Consider the following 20,169-nt stretch of genomic DNA (forward strand, 5'->3'; position numbering starts at 1 on the left):
AAAAAAATAAAATTTTAAAAGTGGTTATAACTTTATCACATCAAAATTATCTAAGACTCTAGGCTCTTCATGGTTTCTTCCCTATATTTGGCAATATCTAAAAAGTAGACATCTGCCTTAGAAGCAATTCAACAAAGATATTTAATCAGAAGTTTCATTATTAAGGTCTTTCAATTCATTTTAACTCATAATCAAACTGATTTTAATCAGTAATTCTATATTAAGAGACAAATGGGGGTTAGTGATTAGGTTGTATATAGAGTGTAATATCAACCAAAGTTATTTGTAATGAAGTTAGCACCTAAAATACTAACTTTATTTATTTTTTTTTACTTTAGGATCAGAGTCTCCTACTCTTAAATACAAGGTAACTTGGCTTGTACTTGAGAAAAGACCCTGTTCAGAGAATAAAAATTAGCATATTAAATCTTTGGCCTCTTTTCCTCAAGTAGACAGGCTAATTAGAAAGCAGGAATAGCAACATTTTAATACCTTGATTTTGAGTTTCTTTGAGTCCTTGTTAAAAGACTCTATTTTTGTTCATAGAATGACAGAGAAGTACATGTTGATTTCAATGGATATGGAAAATAATCACTTTTTATTAACCAGTTCCTCCCCAGCTGTTGTTTCAAAATACCGATTTCAATCAGAATCAAAAATGAAGAAGGATTTACATGATCACCCAATCCTAGTTTACTAATGTATTTGGACTTGGAGAAAATAAACATTTAAAAGAGGGGCTATTGTGATAAGTCATGACAGGCATCAGAGATAAGTGAGCATTTTGGATATGGTAGCCCTGGTCCAGGTGAGAGGTGATGGTGGCTTAGCTTAGGACAGGGGTAGAGCTGATGGGACTAGAGAAGTCCCTCTAAGGGACCCATGCAGCATTGGGCACACACTGTGCTCAATAGATGCTTGTGAAATTTAAGTGAAAACAATGATATATTCTATAAGCAAGTTAAACTTCCATCTCAGAGATGAAGTGGTTTTCTGAGTCAGTTTGTGGAGTGTGTTAAATATTAACATGGGAAGTTGAAAAGATATACAGGATAGTGTGGTTGGAGATATCCTTGTTAAAGAAAGTTACACTTTTTTGGCTTTCAGGTGAAACCAGGGATTTTGGTAAAATTAAAAGGATGATACAAAGACTTCCTAGAGGCACTGTAATCACTGCTACATTTGAATGGATATTATCTGTGCTACTTTCTGGAAAAAAATAAGTATTACTGGAAATTGTGCTTATTGTGATCCTGCTATCAAAGGCATCACTAATTTACTCTTCTACAATACCACAAAATGGTAGCCTGATACTCTGAAAGATGTGATGACTATTAGCTGAGTGGAGCATGCTGGATACTAAGAAAATAAGATGAGCTGGTTGGTCAAATGCCAGAGGATGGTAATTTATTCTCCTTTCCTGCTCCTCAGCAGATGCTAATGATTCCAGTGAGTGATTGGAAGTCTTTCTACTCTGTCAGGTACTGGGATAAAGCCAATGAACCTTGAAAATCCCACTGTGTTTTTTACTTGGTCACTTTTCTCTCTATAACATAAGATTATTATGGTTTCTACTATTTCATGGGGATTGTTAGAAATTTGGCAGGAGCTACGATTCAATCACCAGCAAGTGCTGGAGGAAGTCACAAGGAAAGGGCAAAGATTCCTTAAAGGGTAAAGCCCCCAAAGTAAAGGAGTACTTGCCTTTACTAGAGGAGTCACTTGAATCAGACAAGATGATGTAGACACCCCCCCACACACACGTATGTATGTATACACAAACACTGGTAAGGAAAGAGAGTCCTTTGAGGGTCTTGGAGGCCATTACAAATCCTAAAATGAGCCAACTTGTCTAGCTCATAGAAGTCAAGAAGTCTCCACAGCTAATTCTAAAGAAAGCAGGAGAGTGATGTCTGCATAGTATTCTCTCAGGGAGCAAGTGGTGATGGGTAGGTGATGGAGACACTAGAGAAGCAGATGCAATTATTCTTAATGCAAAGACAGGATCCTGGCACAAAGGGAATGTGTGCTATCAAAGGGAGGCCACTGGACAGCAATATGTTGATTTTAACAGTCCATAAGGAATCCTTCTGCTGTGAATAACTGGGAAAGGGAGGCCTCAGGGTGTATGGGGAAGAGTAGTGGAGTGGATGACAGAGGAAAAGTAAGTGCTTTTGCAGTAAAGGTTTGGTGGAGATAAGGGGAAGGGAGGCCCTGGGATCAGTCACAGGGACTCTACTTGTCACTCTACCTCTTCTGCAAGCTTGACATGGGCAGGAGGAGGGAGACTGTCTTTACTCAGTCAGGTATCTTTCACATCTAGTAGCACAGTGCCTGACAGTTGAAGGCATTCTGAAAGCACTTGCTGAATAAATGAATAATGAACAAGAGAATGCATGAAGTAAGAAACATATGACTGAGGAAGGTAGAGGACCGAAATTTATATAAATTTGAATAAGAAGTACTCAGGTTGGAGCCTTCTGGAAGGCTCTATAGGAAGTGATCATGGGCAGGATTAAAACTACAAACGCCTCCGGGGAGAGGTCGCATCCTTGACTTGTATACCAGCTTGACACCCTCAGTTAAGAGACACTGTTAGTACAGGATCACTTTTATCAGTGAGTATTCTCAAGTATCCAAATCACTCAACATATCTGAGGTCAAAACAACAGAAATCAGGAGCTGAGAGCTAGTAAGTTTCCATGTAGTAAATAACGTACAATTTTTAACAAGTGCAGAGATATCTACATTTATGTCACTTACATAAGCTATGCCCACACATTTTCTTTGTTAAAGGAAGTACCTAACAAGTCTCTTAACTTTATTTTTAGATGTTGAGTTCTTTGCTTGCTTCTGAATGATCTAACTTGGTTTCTTTTAGTCCAACAAAAGTTTTAAACCAATAGCTTACTTAAAGCTGTGCTATAATAGTCCTGAGTTTAACACTGCACAGCTGGAAATTTCAACCTCAGCAAATGATATTCACTTAAGAAAAAAGTTGAAATGTGCTTGTAGGTGGAGAGGCTACTGTTTGAACCTAGTAAGGCCTCAGCATTCCATTCAATCTGTCTGTAGTATGTTCCCCTGCTTAATGATGGCCAAGCAACAGCCCCATGATCTGTGACAGTTGGCCTTCCCTCTTCTCAGCTGTAGGACACATGACCACTTCTCTGGTTGTATAGCCCTCAGTACTTTGTGTCCCTACAGGGAATTTTACAAGTGATTTATCAGTTTAAATTATTTTAATTTATTTTTTCTTTCTCCATCCTAAGCATATTTTTATACTTTGCGATAGAATATTCTTACCCTGTCCAGAAACGGGAGCAAGTGTTCTTGTAAAGAACTCACCCAAGCATTATTCTTGTTTTTAGAGTAGATCATCAGTGAGGCTAGATCTCTGCTTATAGATTTCTCATAGTGATATCTAACAAAATGCCCTTAAAAGAGGTGTGCTTTTCATGGACTATTCCAAGTCACTGACATAGAAATTGAATTTTGATTATAAAATAGTGACTCCATACTCCTTGTTAGAATATATCTGAAGAGTTCTACCATTGTAATGATGAGGTCTTCCAAAACATCTGTTGTCCCTTGCCCCATGAACTGAATCCTTATTGGAAATTTTCAGGAACAGAAATGTCATCCTGTTCTGGATTTTCCCCCCAACTTTTCCAGCTGGCATGAGCCTTGGTCAGCAGACCAAATGGGAAATTGATTTTCCCAGCTGCTCTGGATCTGCTTTACTTTCTGTGTGTGTGTTCAGTTGGATACAGTTCACAGATGCATTCTGTGTGTGTTGTGAGCGAGAAAACACTCTGGAAAGAAGGTGCTCAAGCTTACATCAGAGAATACTTTAATGGGCATCCTTGTGCACCAAGCCTTTTCTTGAGTAAAGAATAATAGTAATTTGGAGTGGTTATCTGCAGACACACCTTGAACTGAATCTGGATTTTTTTTTCTCCTTTGTCTAGATTTGTAATGACATTCTGCCCCCAGATCTTCCCCATTCGTCCCCCTCACCCCCACATCTGTCTAACAGTTTAGACTATATGAGAAGAAAAGGCTGAGTGAAGAGGGGAAACAGAAGAGATTGGAAAAACATACATGCACAATCAAGAGGGAGAGACAGAGTGGGAAAGAATTTTGCCTTAGGATTTCACAACTATAATCAAAGCAGTAGGGAAAAAAAAAATACTCATCTGGGGCAAGTACTCATCTAGAGAATTGTCCTCTCAGCTCTTTCCTTGGCTACCTACTCCTTGTTGGATGATACAGTGCAGTTATACTTAAAGTCAGAGGGTAGCTCTAGCTTCTGAGCAAAGATTCTGAATGCCTATTGTGACGCTCGGCTTGACTTTTTCAGCCAGGAAGACCCCATTCTGTACCCTGGAAGAAGGGATATTGGCCTTGTGCAATGCAGAATTAATAATGCACTAGGAAAATAATTATATCAGTGATTTCTTTCACTCTTCCCAGTCTCAAAAGTCTCATGAAACCAAACATTCACAAAATGCATAGGCAGAGAACACAGATCTAAAGATAATTGTAATACAGTTCTAATACATGAAGAAAAAAAGTCATTTGCTTCATTTTTTTTTCCTGCAGATCTCATGCAGCAGACTGCAATAGTGTCTTGCAAGATGCTTAACTGCTGAGTCTTTGATTTAATGAAAACTTAGGGAAAGCAATTCAATTCACTGCAGGGATGGCTTTGTTCCTCCATTATGATTCTTTTTTAATGAGAAAGATGATTGGAAGGATAAACTCTATTCCTCTGAATTTTTACACTAATTACATACAAAGCACTATTTTGGCAGAAGGGGACTTATCTGCTTCAGGCAATACAGTTATCATCTTGTAACCACCCTTCAATCTCCCACATGAGCACGGGAGCTGCGTGCCAGGAATGAGTATTGCTCAATGCCAGCTCTCAGCATGGGTAGATGAATGCTTAAAGATTTCCAGAATTAACAGTCAACATGGCTCCAGATAATACAGGAGACAACCCCTCCCCACAGCTTATATACTCTTGAGAATGAAGGAATCAGAAGGGTGTTCATTAATGAAGTATTTGGCATAGGAGATGATGGAGGGTCTGAAGTAGAAAGCATGTGTGTGTGTGTGTGTGTGTGTGTGTGTGTGTGTGTGTGAGAGAGAGAGAGAGAGAGAGAGAGAGAGAGAGAGAGAGTTTATATAAGGATTCATTAAAAGGAGAAGATGGTGTTGCATATTCATACCAATTTCTTTCAATCTGAAAGTCATTTGTTACACTAAGTAACATCACTCTATTTGAGATTCATATACGTTAGCACAAATGGGACACACACTATTGGATAGTAAGTTTGATTAAGACTATAGAAGATTTGATTTGGTGCAGATTTCCCTTTAAGCACTCTCTGCATATGGAAGAGATGGAATGTGTATGTTTTGCATTGTTGGATGAATCATGAGCTTGATGAATCATGTAACACTAGCAAGTCCTTTGGAGTAGATACATTTGGGGAGGAAACTATACTCATTCTTCTAGTCTAAAAAGGTGCCACAATGAAAGCAGACACTTCAAATGACATTTCTTAATATATGGGAAATGACTGAAAAAAATAGCTACATATTAGAAGCTGTGCCCCAACAATATATTTATTCCATCAAGCTAACCACAAAGTTAGAGTAGACAGCCCATTAATTTCCTCTTTTTTCCCTTTGGGAAGATGTATTTAAATATAATTCAGACATGATAAAATCCACCATCTTTAAGTATATAGTTTAAGACTCTTGACAAATGTATATAGTCATGTATCCTCCATAGTAATTGAGATATATAGAACATCGACATTGCTTCTAAAGTTCCTTTGATGCTCCTATTGCAGCTTCTCACCACCCCTAGGCGCTGGCAACTACTGGTCTATTTTTCTGTCCTTATGGTTTTGCCTTTTCCAGAGTATCATGTAACTGTGCAGTATGCAATTACATTGCATGTAAGTTCTGATTATCTGTCTCCTTGCACTTAGTTTAATGCTTCAAAAACAGTCCATATTGTTGCATATGTCAGTAGTATATTACTTTTTATTGGAGAGTGGTAATTCATTTTGTGAATTTGCCACTTTTTCTTGATTTTTTCACAAGTTAATGGTCACTGGGGTTGTCTACAGTTTGAGGCAATTATGAATAAAGTAGTAGTAGGCGTTACCAGCATTACCACCCAGTTCTCTGTGTGGACATTGTTTCCATCTCTCTTGGAAGAATGCAACTGTTGCATCACACAGCAAGAGTATGTTTAACTTGACAAACAAATGCTAAGCCATTTTCCAAAGAAGTGTTACCACTTGGTATTCCCACCAACAATATACAAGAGTCTCAGTTGTTATATATGTTGGCAGACAGCTTTGTTAGATATGGATTCTGATTCTCTCTTGTGATTTTTCTCTACCAATTTCCCAGTATAATATGTTTGACACTCTAGTCCCAAACCTGTTCTTCCCCACAAGCATAATTCCCACAGAACATCTACCAGGATTCATCTCAGAAATCCCTGAGGTACAATCTTTCCATACTGTGGGGCCTAAAACTCTCCAATCATACTTAAGAAATAAAAATAAATGTGACCTGAGAAGAAATAAGAAGGTTGCCAAGTAATTTCCCGCAAGAGAGACTTTTTAAGAGGCTCCAATGAATATCATCTCACCAGACTTAGGTAAGTAACAGTAGTATTTCCCCCACGACTCCCAAGGGAGTTATAATTCTGTATTTACATTTGCCAAGTGCTTTCTTATTCTATCAACCACTAACAGTCTTTCTTTTCAGTGATTCAGTCAAGATTATCCAGAGAATTAGGAAGTGAGCTATATAAGAACAAATTTCAGGCTTCTGCTCTGAGAAAACCCTAGATTCTGGCTTTGTTTCACAATTCTAGTCTATGTTTTTGATTGTCTATGGTAAACATTAAAGAAAATTTCAGGCCATGGGTTCAATCCCCAATACTGTCAAAAAAAAAGAAAATTCCAACTGTTTTGGTTTGAATGTGAGATGTCCCCAAAAAGTTCATGTAAGTTTAGAGGAGAAATTATTGGATTATGAGATCCTTAACCTAATCAGTGAATTAATCCCCTAGTAGGGATTAACTGATTGGTAACCAAAGGCAGGTAGGATATGGCTGGAAGAGGCAGGTCACTGGGGACATGCCTTTGGGATATATATTTGGTGAGCTGAGCTTAGTCTCTTTGCTTTCTGATCATCATGTGAACCACTTCCCTCTTCCACACTCCTCCACCATGATATTCTTCCTCACCCTGAGTCTCAAGATATGAAGTCCCAGCTGTGTGTGAACTGAGACCTCTGAAATGGCGAGCCTCCAAATAAACTTTTCCTCCTCTGAAACTGATCTTGTCAGGTCTCCTAGTCACAGCAGTGAAAAAGCTGACTGAAACATCAACAAAGGCTGGGGAAAAGATGCTCAGAGTTTTCTCAGAACTGAGGAGGGAGATCTTTAGGTGACTCTAGGGTCTGACATTGGGAAATACCTACTCTTCCAGATACTTACTCTTCCAGACTGTTTTTGCTCTTGGAGAGGCTCATTTTATTTCATATCAAGTTCCATTTTTTTTAAATTGCATCCATATTTTAAATCTTGCAATGCTGGTAATTGAGAATTTAGTCTGTAGTTATAAAAAGTACAGTGTTTCTAGAAAGAAAATAAGAACCTTCCTGTCCTGGGTTGGAAGAGGCAAAAATTGCTTTCTGGTCAGTGCTTACCCAAGCTATCATCCCCATCACCCTACAAAAACTCCAAACAAACAAAACAACCCCCCCAATTTTTTTTATTTTGGCACAAGTTATGAGATGAATATTTATTTTAATTGCTAAGGACCAGACCATTGGTTAAGAGTTGCATTCAGCTGTCACGTGTAGATAAAGCTGTCAGGTTCATATATATCTCTTATTTATTTTACCCCACTTGAGCGGTCCAGGTGGAGAATGAAATATGGTGGGTAGATGGTTCTGGGAGAGAGTGAATACTTGCAATACCCAAATGACCTCATTTCTCCAGTCTCTTAGAACTGAAATTGGGACTTAGACCTCTAGGGTTCCTACCTTCTAAAATGTAATATTCAAAACAAAAACATTTCTCACATCGTCACGAGCCTTCTGTGGGTTGTGTGTGAGAACTATGTGGTGCATAGCAGCCTAATGAGGGGATAAGTCTGGCATTGGGAACCTCCTATGGCACCCCCACAAGGACTGATCACCTAATGCAGGTGAACTTCCCCTTCACAGAGATCCCACACAGCACCTGAGATGGGTGTAGCCTGTCAAGATGTCAATCAACCTGTTGACTGCAAGATACCAGGAAGCAAGACTCTGCCCTTGAAACCTTATCCCTGTATTTGATGTCCCCTGATATAAATAAAGCAAGCGTGGGCTCCATTTTGCTAGAGTATAGAAGCTCCATCTGTCTGATTGGCTTGCTCATCCTGCCCCCACTTTTGAAACTACTTTTTGTGTTCTGTGGTTTTTCCAACATTCTTCTTCTTCTTCTTCTTTTTTTTTTTTTTAGCTTTTCTCAGCCAGCCCATTCCACTGAGGGGAACCACATTTCTATTGCCTGTGCGGGCAGTGGGCGACATCACATAAAGTTCACTTTTTGGCATTCTTTCTTTGGGGAAAAAAAAAGATTCTATATGGTGATATTTTTATGAGTGCTCTATTGGTACTATTAAAGACTCATTTCATTTTTATACTGACAGAAAAATATATAAATGATTGAATAAATAGATTGAATAATGTTTATGTTTCAAGAATTTACTGGAAAGCAAGATACATGCAGTGCTCGTCAAATTGCTTTTAACTGGCAGTTTGTTTGTATTCAAAATTGGGAGGACTTATAAAAATACCTTTCAATGAAAAAGCAAAACTTATAGAACCTGAAATATTGAGATCGTTAGTACTCTAATGATGTTCAATGGTGGCAACATTTTATTTCATTTCCAGGGTGTGCACATTAAAAAGTGGCAGACACTTCTGATTCTATTCACTCCTCATATTCATTTTTCTCCCTGCCACTATGACTTGAGGAAGAGAACAAGGCCAGAAAGTGTTTTCTTTTTACCCTTGGCTTCCTGCCTTTTACCTCCTTAAATTAGAGACAAAGACATAGAAAAATGATAGTAGAAGAAAAGGAAGTTGAATTATTGACTATATATTTTACTGAAGAACTGCTGAAATTGAGTTCTAAAAAACACTTGAATTTTTATCATAGGAGTTTTTGGAAGCCTACTATACTTTTAAAATCATAATCCTGAGCCCTATTTTGGATATACTGCATGAATTATCTGAATTTCTGACATTTCTTTAAAGATTCATTTTCATTTCCCAAATAATTTCCCAGTATGGTTACCATCAAGCTATTAAAGTACAAGTAATCTAAATTTTACCAAAATTCTCAAACTATACACACTGTCAGTGGAACTACATTTTTGAAGTATAGTTCTTTCTACAGAGTTATATTTTAAAGGTCTTCATTATATATAGTAAGCTTTTTAAAAAAATTTTTCAGAACCTTCTGAAAGAAACCCTAATTCCAATTATGAATAAGGCTAGACTTAAAATTTACTCAATAGAGTTTTTTTTTTTTTTGAAGAAGGGATAGTACCCAAATTTCTGTAAGAATTAATTAATAGTCAAGAGTAAGTTCAAAACTCAACTTCATACCAGAACTCATACTGGAAGCTGTTGCCTCTGTCATTTCACCATTGGTCCCCAGCAAAAATGATGGGGACAATTCAGCTTAACGTTGAAGTCAATCTGTGGCAGGGTTTTCATAGTAACATTACCCTACTGCTCTTGAAGAACTTCCTGCATTTACTACATTGTGTTCAAATGTGATAATCACACATTTTTAGAAGCTGTATGATTAACATGATAGAAGATTTGTTTAAAAAAAATATTCATAAGTCTAACTTCCAGCTGTTACGGGCCTAAGGTCTTATCAAGCTGCTATGGGGGCCCAGCAGAGAAGCTGGTATGTGCTTGGAAAGCTAGAAAGACCAGCACCTTGCTCAGACTTAACCCTCAGCCCTTGAGCAACACTGGGAAAAGAGGAGAAACTGACTATGAGAGATCCTCTCTCATACACACAGGACTTCCTGGCCTCTTCTCTGTGTTTCATTCCTTCCCAAATTTTGAGGTGCCTTAATGAAAAGATGTTATGTCTCTAGAACATAGCACTGAATCAGCCTAGACAAAATTAATGTAATTACTCTGTTGATTTCCAGATGTTAGCTTAATGCCAGCCTATTAAAACTCTAAAGATGAAGCTTAAAACAAGTAAACACTCCAAGTAAACACACAAATAAAGACATACCAGCAAATTTAGTGATAATGAGGCAATAGTAAAAATCTCCAGAGAGGGCATTCTAGAAATTGATTTCCATCCTGAGGAATTTCAGCCAGAATTTCCCTAGGTCCTCTTCAGCCTTCCTTTCCAAAGAGCCTCCAGGCACCTAGATGCCCCAAGTCTTTGGTCTCTTTCCATTTGTCCCTCTTCCTATTTGAGCCAACCCTTTCCCCATATGATCTATGACTTCCTCCTGGCTTCATTGCTGTGTCTCACTAGATCTTACACCCCAGGGCTGGTTTCTTGTTCAAAGGTTTTGAAATTCAGCAAACAAACAAACGAAGGAACAAACTCACCTCTATCTTTGTTCAGAAAAATCTCCCATATCTCCTGCGTCCTCCCCTGAACCTCACATGGGGAGGCAGCGTGGGCCCTGCAGTCCCACAGCTTCACAAGCCAGGCCCATGATGTGCCTCTACTACTTCCTAAACCATATGCTTGAGCAGAATCCTGTGGCATCAAAGCTTTGGCTTTCTCATTTGTAAAATTTTGGATAATAATACTTATTTCTCATACTGAAAGAATAAAAAGGGATTACCCACACAGAGTGGCTAGCACATTATGTAGATTATGATAATATAACTTTGGGTTTTTTTTTTTTTTCTACATTTAGTTTTCTAATGTCTTCTGGTTTCTACCTGTAACTGCTGAATATATTCTTTCTGGTTTTTAGAATGATTAATTTTTTTTTTCCCCTAGAGCAGGTTCTTGTTAAGTCTCTGGGCTCCTAAAAGGTAAGATGGATGAGAACCCAAAGCTACCATCACCACCTATGATAGTCCCTACTGTTTAGTTCTCAAATCATTAAAGAAGATGCGTTCACCACTCTCATGGAAATTTCCTTTTTCAATATTAGAGTATTGCAAAATTGTTCTTCATTTAGTCTTATTCTTCTAAATTATACTCCTTGCAATGGGCTAAATAATTAGTAGATTCTTTTAATATTGATTCAAGTTTGCATCAAGTGATTTTAACATTCAACTCTTAGCTCTTAGTCCTCTCATCTTGATATGGCCAAGTTACACATTCCCACAGTCTCTCAGACATGCATTGCTAATTATATGCCTCCCCCATATCCTTACTTACTGGAGCCCTTTCCTGATTTGAAGCACCACTTGCAAAACAGCAGGGATAACTGTTAGACATTGCATTTGTAACATTCAAAATTATTAGCTTCCACATGCTGAGGAAACAGCTGAGATTCAATGTCTATAACTTTGGTAAGCTGAGGTTTTAGCTGACACTTTGTTCTTAAGCTAATTATGTCTACTGATGGTAAATTTTTAAAAAACAAACACTGAAAGCACTAATTTTTGAGAAGCAAGTGAAATTAGCTTCTCTAATACTTCAAACAAATCCAAAATTAATTCAGTATCAGCTTGTTCATTATTATTCTTTCTCTAAGATAAAACCAAGTACTGGCCAAAAAATTATAACTAAGCAATATTATTATAGATAAAAATCCAAATAAATGTAGAAATTAAATACTGAAAAATAGTTTCTACAAAAGTTTCAGAAACACTATTAGAACTGATGTATACAGTTATACATGTGTCCTAATGTATTTAATTATTTTTAAACCTATTAATGATTATTTTTCTATGCATATTTCATAGTTAATGGTTATTATTTGGGGGAGGACATACTTCAGGATTTTCAATTCAACTGCTCTTTTTTTCTTGCAATGGTTTCTTTAAAAAAACATTTTTTCTTGCATTGATTCTTAGAAGACTTATTTTATTACTTTAATTATTTTTAGTGTAAAATAATTTACCAACTTGCCTGACCATTCGTGGTAGCTTTCTCTTCTTTATCCTCCCCTGTGTTATTACTAGAGTTGTTTGTGTTTACTATTTATATCTTTCTTATGTCACTTTCCCAAAGAACATTTATTTGTCTGAATTGCTCTTGTCTATCTCAGGATTAGCATTATTTAGGGAATCTGAGTGGGGCCTGATTCTGATTCTAGAGAAACACTAAAGCATAAGGAATGTTAACAGGAATTCAAATAGTGAGCAACTAAACATTTCTGCCTATACTGCATTTGCTACTTCTTGCTGAATTCACACAAACTATGCTTCTTTGTGATTTATTCATTCATTTTGCTTGCAGTATTACTGCAAAATAGAAAAGTGAGATTTAGAGTTTTTGAATTGTCTTATTGATGCCTTAGGTGACTAAAAGTTATTCAGCCATGGCTCACATTCTTCTAGGTAGATGCAAAAGTATATTCCTGGAGATATAGGGAGCTTACCTTGTCTGACAGCTAGGGTGGTGGTATAGACCAAGAAGAGAAGGATGTAATTGAGGAAACTCTGGAAGACTGGTGTATTAGCATGGAAATCTTCTGACAGGTACTTGCTGGTCAGGCCAATTCCACAAACAAGAAGAGATAACACTTGACCCAGAGCCACGGAGATTAACATCTCCCTGAGAAAGAGATAAACACAGCAAAATCAGCAAGAAGTTTGTTGCTGTTAATAGCAGTTAAAATTTATTGGTTATTCATACCATGAACTGGGTTAAGGGCAATAAATCTTAATTCTTTTAATCCTTGACACCAATCCTATGAGGAAGGTACAATTATCATTGAGATTTTATAGCAGTGGAAACCAAAGCTTAAATCGACTAACTTGTTCATAGTCATGTAAATAGGAAATGGCAAAATCAGATATGAGATCAAATCTCCTCACAGGAATCTAGATTCTAGCCATTGCACTCTGGCAACTATAGAGAAAAATGAACATCATATTTTGATGCCCTCCATAGTGTTTAGTGACACTGAGAAAGAACCTCAACATTGACCAGGAGTGAACGCAGTCCAGCTCCATCCTCAGATTCATACACCATTTTCCTTTATAGATCAAGGTTCTGGATCCAGAACACTTAGGTGAAACAGCTATATGAATCCCTAAAATTCCAGAAGGACCATCTCCAGTTCATTCCTAAACTTTGGATCTTAATTTTCTCTAGGAAGCTTTAACACACAGTAGGCCTCTGCTCCTCTCTGCTCACATCACAATTGCCTTTCTATTAAAACTGTTATTCCTGAAGGAAATTCAACACCATAGTGGTATAATAAAACCTTTCAAATTATGCAAATATTTTCTGTGCCTTTTTCATAGGCTCTGCCCCTGTGGACCACTATAGTGGAGATGACAGGCAACAGTCAAAGTGTTCACTTTGCATGGAAATGAAATGCCCACCCAAGCTTTCTGATGACATACACATGCATTCTTCAACAGAAGAAAACTCCCTGGAAATACAAAGCAGACTTCTGTCCTCACTGAAAGTTTCATCTGACTTTCCTGGTGTATTTGTACAAACAGAAATATAAAATAAGCAAGCACTAGTATTTCTAAACAAAATGGCCTTAGGCAGAAGATCGGTGGTTTTTAAATTTTTTCCCTCATGGAGGATATAAATCCATTTTTTGGGGGAGGAAGAACACAGAGTCCTGAGCAGTACTTTGGTTTTATTTTGATTTAAAACAGAAAAGCATCAATCATACTTTGTTCATTCCATTTGCTTCCATAGAGAGTAAAAATTATGGCAAGGTCCATGGACCTTGCAGGACACTTTTCTGAGGCGAATTTATTTCCAGGTACTGGCCCTTGACCCCTAAATTCAAATTCCATAAATGGGTTAAAGACATGGTTTTAAACATATTTCAAATACCCGTCTGCAGCTTTAAATCCTACAATTCTCTATAGAATGCAGTGTTCCACAGGGCCTATCGTACACGATCTGCAAAGACAGCTGCCAACTGCCCTTTGTATTCATGCTGCTCCTTCCAAAATTTCTCCTTTTTGGGAAACCAAATGGGTCTTATGACTTGCTTTGACAATAGAGCATAAGGGAAGAATTCCATGTGACTTCTAAGCCTAAGAATTAAGAAGCTCTGCAGTTTCCATGTTTTCCCTTCTTTGGAATTAGCTTCCAAGTAAAGAAGTCTGAGTAGACTATTGAAGACTGAGAGACCACAGGGAAATATAAGAGAAGCCCAGTTAGTATGGCTGCCTCAGTTGATGTAAGGAACATTAGGAGTGAGGATCAGGGATCTTCCTGCTCCAGTCAAGTCAAGCCATCCTGTGCTACAGGCCACAGAGATGAACCATCCCCAGAGATTGCTGCTCAGTTGGAGGATTTTAAGAAAGCATAATTGTTATTTTATGGCATAGAGTTTTACAATAGTTATACAGCAACAGGTAACTGAAACGGTGTTCTAAATCTTCTCCTCTGTTTCAACTACCTTTGGGAGCTTTGCCTCTTTCTGCCTTTACCCCATATGATTCTTCCATGAAGCCAGAGTTCCAGACATTGGGAGCATTTGCACTTCAACGAGTCATGGTCTTCTTTGGCTGTATTCTTTTGCATACATTATTATTTCCAGAATATTCATTTTGCTTTTGCCAGTCTGACACCTATTCATCTTTTCAGGACTTGGCTCATCTGTCACCATCTATGAGAAGACTTTTCTGCTCCCCTGGTAGGCATCTCTTTTATCAGTTCTATCTCATTGCATTGTAATTACAGCTTTTACATTTCTCTTGCCTTTGCCAGACTGTGATTCTTATACAATGTTCTTCAACATATCTATTGACAAGCAATCCGGTTGGTTCAGAGGAAGTAGAAAATGGAAGAATTCAAAGACAGTGCTGAGATAGGTGTAGGCAACACTGAACAGTTTACAGAAAGGGTGATTAAAAAAAGGTAGAGAGAATCAACTCAAAGTTTCTTAAGACTGAGAGAAATAAAATATCCACTGACAAAAATCATGATAAGGTATTGGTTTTAGTGGAAAGACAATAAATATTTTAGGTATGTTGATTCTGAGCTGCCAGATGATCTTCCAAATGATCCAGCAGTATAAGAAACATGGGATCATGGTTGGATAGAGAAGTCATTCAAGAGATAATATGCACATGTTATATTTACGGAAGTGATAGCTAAAGTACTAAAAATGGAGAGTATCATCAAAGAACAGAGAACCAGAGAAAATAAGATGACACTGGGAAAACCCTTGGGAGATTCCAAGAGTAGCGTTGGGCAAAGTGGAAGAAAAACGGCATCACTGGGGTCAGAAGTAGCTGGAAGGGCAGGGTAGTTCTTAGTGTTAAGAAAACCAAGGGCCAGACATTTGTGGAAGAAAACAGTTGTCATACTGAATGTTGCTTGGCGATTAGAGAGATTGAGGACTGGCAAGAGATGACTGGTAGTAACTGCCAACCTTTGTAATACTGATGTTATGGAAACCAAGAGACTAGAGACTTTCATGGAAGAGATTGTGAGAGGTGATTAAGTGGATAGGAAGTGCTGAGAAATAAAAGGTGTTGACTTTGAAGAATTCAAATAATTTAATTTAAAGAGTTCTTTGAAGGAGTAGAATCCAGTTACCATGAAACATAATAGCCTTCATGATAGTTGACACAAGAATGTTTAAAATGACTTAAACATTAATTTACAATAGACTTGATTATACAATTATTGAGTTACTCTTGATTATTCGCCTAATAAGCTAGATCCTTAAGTGGAAGAGAAAATGGATTGAGTGAGAGCTGGCATATACGAGAGTTGTTCTTGATGTCCCCTGGAGCAAAATCAGCTGGACTATGTTCCCTTGGGAGAAGTGGCAAAGGCCATAGCTAGATCGGTAGATCTGGTAGTTCTACAGCAATTCAAATTACAACCATAGTATTCAAAACCTGGACAGTATCCTAAGCCTTTCCTGAACAAAACCAAGCCAGAGAGAATTACAGATTACTTATGTGAAAGAGAAAAATTTTAGTCTAAATTGTGTAGATGTGCCAACATACTAAGAAATAGCCTTCTGTATACCATATGCTATACATGTGAAGATGAGTTAGACACAATCCTTATCCTTGGGGAGTGATACATCCCAAAATTTGTAAGAGGGTTCCCAAATAACTTAGTAAAAAATGTGGGCCAGTGGAGGTGAAATAACAATAATAGTTGATGTTTAATAAGTTCCTATTATATGCCAAACCCTGGGGTTAAATTTATTTATTACTTCATACTCAGAAAAATCTTGCAAGGCAGATATTATTATTCTATTTTATAGACAAGTAGATGATGCTCAGAGAGGTCACTGAGCTATACTCTACTTATACTGACCACACTGTGAAAAGTTTAGATGAGAAGTAGGTAATATGGTTCTATATCTTTGTACTGTGTTATACCATCATTATGCTGCCAAAAAAATTCTTTGTTCTCACAGAATGCACAGAGCTTCAAGCTAACCTAACTGGATAATTTCCAGAAATATTTTGGAGAAGGTAAAGGCAAAAAAAGAAATAAAGAAAGCTGGCCAGATGCTCTGATGAATGCCACCCCCACCCCCAAGATATCTGTCATGTGCCCCTTTCAATAGGTCAACACAAGCCTATTCTTGTTTCTTTTGCCAAACAAAACAGCAAATCTGCTGTATTCAGTTTCAATTTCTGCTTATAATTAGTGGCCACCTCATTTAGCTGCTGCTGGTGTGAATTGAGAGAATGCAAATTATGGTTTCATCGGTCATGCTAATGAACATGACACTTAGAACGGGAAAGGATAGAAGGAACCTTTATCAGATTAGTACATACGTCCTTTCCTGACTGAAGGGAGCTAGATATCATACCTAATGTAACCTGCACATCTAGACTGGTTACTAGAGTCATAAAAATAAAATATATCAGTAAATGTATAAAAACATAATAAACCTAAATATGTAAATGTTGACCCTCTGTCAGCTATCCCCCTGCCTTGCCATCTTGCCCCATCAAATTCTCTTTTGTCCTTTTATCTAGCACAGGGCATATCCATATGATATAGAGTTCTCCCTAATCTTTTTTTTTTCTGTGTCTCAGTCTTTCTAGCACATTTATTTTCATCCTATCCCTCCTAACAGGTTTTCCCCTTAGGTAACCACTACAGTTGATCTGTGGTCCCCTTACCTATCTCCTCATCCATCTTGTCCAGAATGCCTCTGTTGACCACTGTCTATTCCCCAAGGCTGAGTTCAGTGTCCTCATCTGTTATTCTCTGTATCTACTTGCACTCACTCACCAGACATTACAGCTCATGAACTCTTAAGAAGAAAAAGATGTGTTTTATTCATTTCCCTATTCGAAGACTTTTGAGAACTGTGAGACAGAAAAGAAATAAATGCTCAATAAATTCAGAATGAGTGATTGAATGGATGAATTTAAGACTGAACATATCAATAAATGAAAATGGCAAAGTCTTGGGAGATTTGAAAGGTGGCTGCTCATCTTATCTTGAAAAAACTACTAGTACTGAAAGACAAAAACAATCTTGTTTTCAGTGTATTCCATCTGCCAGTTAGACACTGAGATTAATAAGCTATTTTCTGGTGCATTTTTTGAACAAGACTGGTAAGGTGCTATCTTGCAAAAATGATGCTAAATATGGTGCAGGGTGAAATTTTGCACAGCAAGCTGTTGGTTATTCATGTAGTATATAGAACAGCACACCAGATGCATTCTAACGTAAGATACATAGTTCCTATAATTTTAGTAGCAGAAATGGAGAGGAGGTTATGATACACATTTTTGTCTTCTTTGTTTATGCATTTAAAAGGATATCTTATCCACTTTAAATTCAGAAGGCCTAGACAATGAAAAATGCATGAGTCTCAGGAAAAATAGTGCTGCTGGAAGCTGAATACCTGTTATAATAGAGCTCATATTCACAAAGACTGACATAACCATTATCACCAGCACTTTGTTCTGTTAAAGAAACAGACTTTACAATTTTGAGAAAAAAACTCGTGTTACAAATTAAATATTCAAAATAATAGGATTAGAAATAAAGCATAAATTATACCTGTTTTCTTCTCTTAGTTATAAGAATCTATTCGTTTCAACGTAGTGTTATATAATCATATTGCTCTGTAATTCTTGGCCATGAGAGTGAAAAAAAGTTATGTTATCATCTTGAAGCAGAGAAAATCAACATATCTTTGGAGGCATCTTCATTCTGTTAACAATTCTTAGGCAAGTCATGTCAGATCTGAGTCAGCACTGAATTCAGATATGCATTCACAAAGAACACCCAAGTGTACTGCTAGGGGAAAAACAATACTACTTGAATGCAGGAGAAACGTCCTGTACTATGTTCTTTGACAAGATTCTTGTTTGCAGAAGTTAGGCCCTTGACTTCTAGAAGCTGTTTGCTGAAAGGTTTTATTGCATTCAAGCATTAATTAGACTTCTATGTAAGAAGATTATTAGGTAAGAAGCAAATACATACCACCAGAGGCTTAACACTAATTGGGATTTCTTTCCCTCAGGTTCGGTGCGGTATTCACGGAATTGAATCTATTCTTTGACTGTGGCATCCATTTTCTTTTGCTTGAAACCAAGCCACAAGGAAATGGTCTCGAACACAACATTTCACTGGGTCTAGGAGGTAACATATGTAGGAGATATTTGAACTCCAGTGAGAGGGGATGAATCAGAAATGCTCACAGAGGTTGTGTTTTATGTCTAGAGAAGTAGCAAAGAAGAATGAAAAGGCACTGAATGGGGCATTGGAAGCCCCTGGCCCTGTGAGTTCCACTAATTAAGCTCCATGATCTTAGGTGTCTCGCAAGGATTGGTATCTTTCATAGACGTGGGGTTCTTCATGTAAGATGAGAATATTATGATGGGAGAGTGTGTGTATGACACCCCTCATGCTCCCCTCCAAATCTTTTTGGCCTCACCTATCTCTAGGGTCCCTGGCCACTTACTCCTTCCTGTTTCATTGGTGGCTGTCATGACCATCTCTGCATAGAAACCTTTATGTGGGTACAACTTAGTGGCCCTGTGCCTCAGACTATGATGTATACCTTGCACCTTCTACCCAGGGGACTGCCCATTGAGGCTGAGGGCCAGACCTCACAGAGACCTGCTTGGTGTCTATTCATGAGCATTCAGAAAGTGTAAGGGAATTATTGTACTTGAACAATAGGAAACTCTAGCAGAGCAATGGATTCTTTGTTCTTCCTCACCTCGGCAAGCTGTATTGACATAGTCATTTATTCAGGCTCCCTGAGGATGGTCCTGTCTCTGAAGGCTCTCAGTGGTATACCCTGCCCTTGTATTGTCCCTCCCTCCTTCTTTTTCTCCCTCCTGCTCCCTAGAATGGCACCCCTTAATAAAAGCTGCATGTGTCTCCATCTGTTTTCTGGGGGAAATAGTGAACTTCACATTTTCTTCCACTCCATAATTACACTGATATGTGCATGCCAATTCTTGAAATTTGTATCTTCAATCTCAACTGTATTTGAAACAATTCTTTGGTAGTTGGGTTATCAGGAATGTCTATAAATTATGTGTAACTCTGTGGGTTTGAGGATTACCCACAGAGAAATAGGCCATTCAGTAGCATTTGCCATGGCCTGCTGGGTGCAGCTTAAGAGAAGAGATTGCATACCCTGCCTCCACGAAGCTCAGAGGGACAGGGAACATAAATACGTGAGACCATCTAAACAGAGAATGTAAAAATACCTATGTATTCAAGTAAATCTATATAAAGCTGCTAGAAGTTATTGGGACAATTTTAGTCTAAAATTGAACAAAGCAAATCTGTAACAGTTTCTTGGAGAACACAGCTTTGGGTGTCTCTTTTTAAATTAATGGTAGAGATGTGGCTGGGCAGTGAGAGGTTGGCATACCATTGCAGGGAAGGGAATGCTATGTTGTGTCACAGCAGAGAGATGTGGAATCAGACTTGGTTATCAAGTAAGAAATCATAGATGAGATGGATATGGA

General features: G+C 37.8%; 1 protein-coding gene across 1 annotated transcript in view; it reads right to left on the reverse strand.

The window, feature by feature from the left end:
- Slc35f1 (solute carrier family 35 member F1) overlaps positions 1-19,179 on the reverse strand; it is a 181,650-nt gene extending 162,471 nt beyond the window's left edge. Inside the window, exons 1-3 of the mRNA XM_071613794.1 lie at positions 19,146-19,179; positions 18,081-18,141; positions 12,645-12,820 (exon numbers count right to left, since the gene is read on the reverse strand). Coding sequence (XP_071469895.1) covers positions 12,645-12,820; positions 18,081-18,141; positions 19,146-19,179 — 271 coding nt within the window. The remainder of the gene's footprint in view (positions 1-12,644; positions 12,821-18,080; positions 18,142-19,145) is intronic.
- Positions 19,180-20,169: the final 990 nt, after the last annotated feature.

This window comes from Marmota flaviventris, chromosome 6 (genome assembly GCF_047511675.1).
Source record: "Marmota flaviventris isolate mMarFla1 chromosome 6, mMarFla1.hap1, whole genome shotgun sequence".
In the NCBI taxonomy this organism is placed as follows: Eukaryota; Metazoa; Chordata; class Mammalia; order Rodentia; family Sciuridae; genus Marmota; species Marmota flaviventris.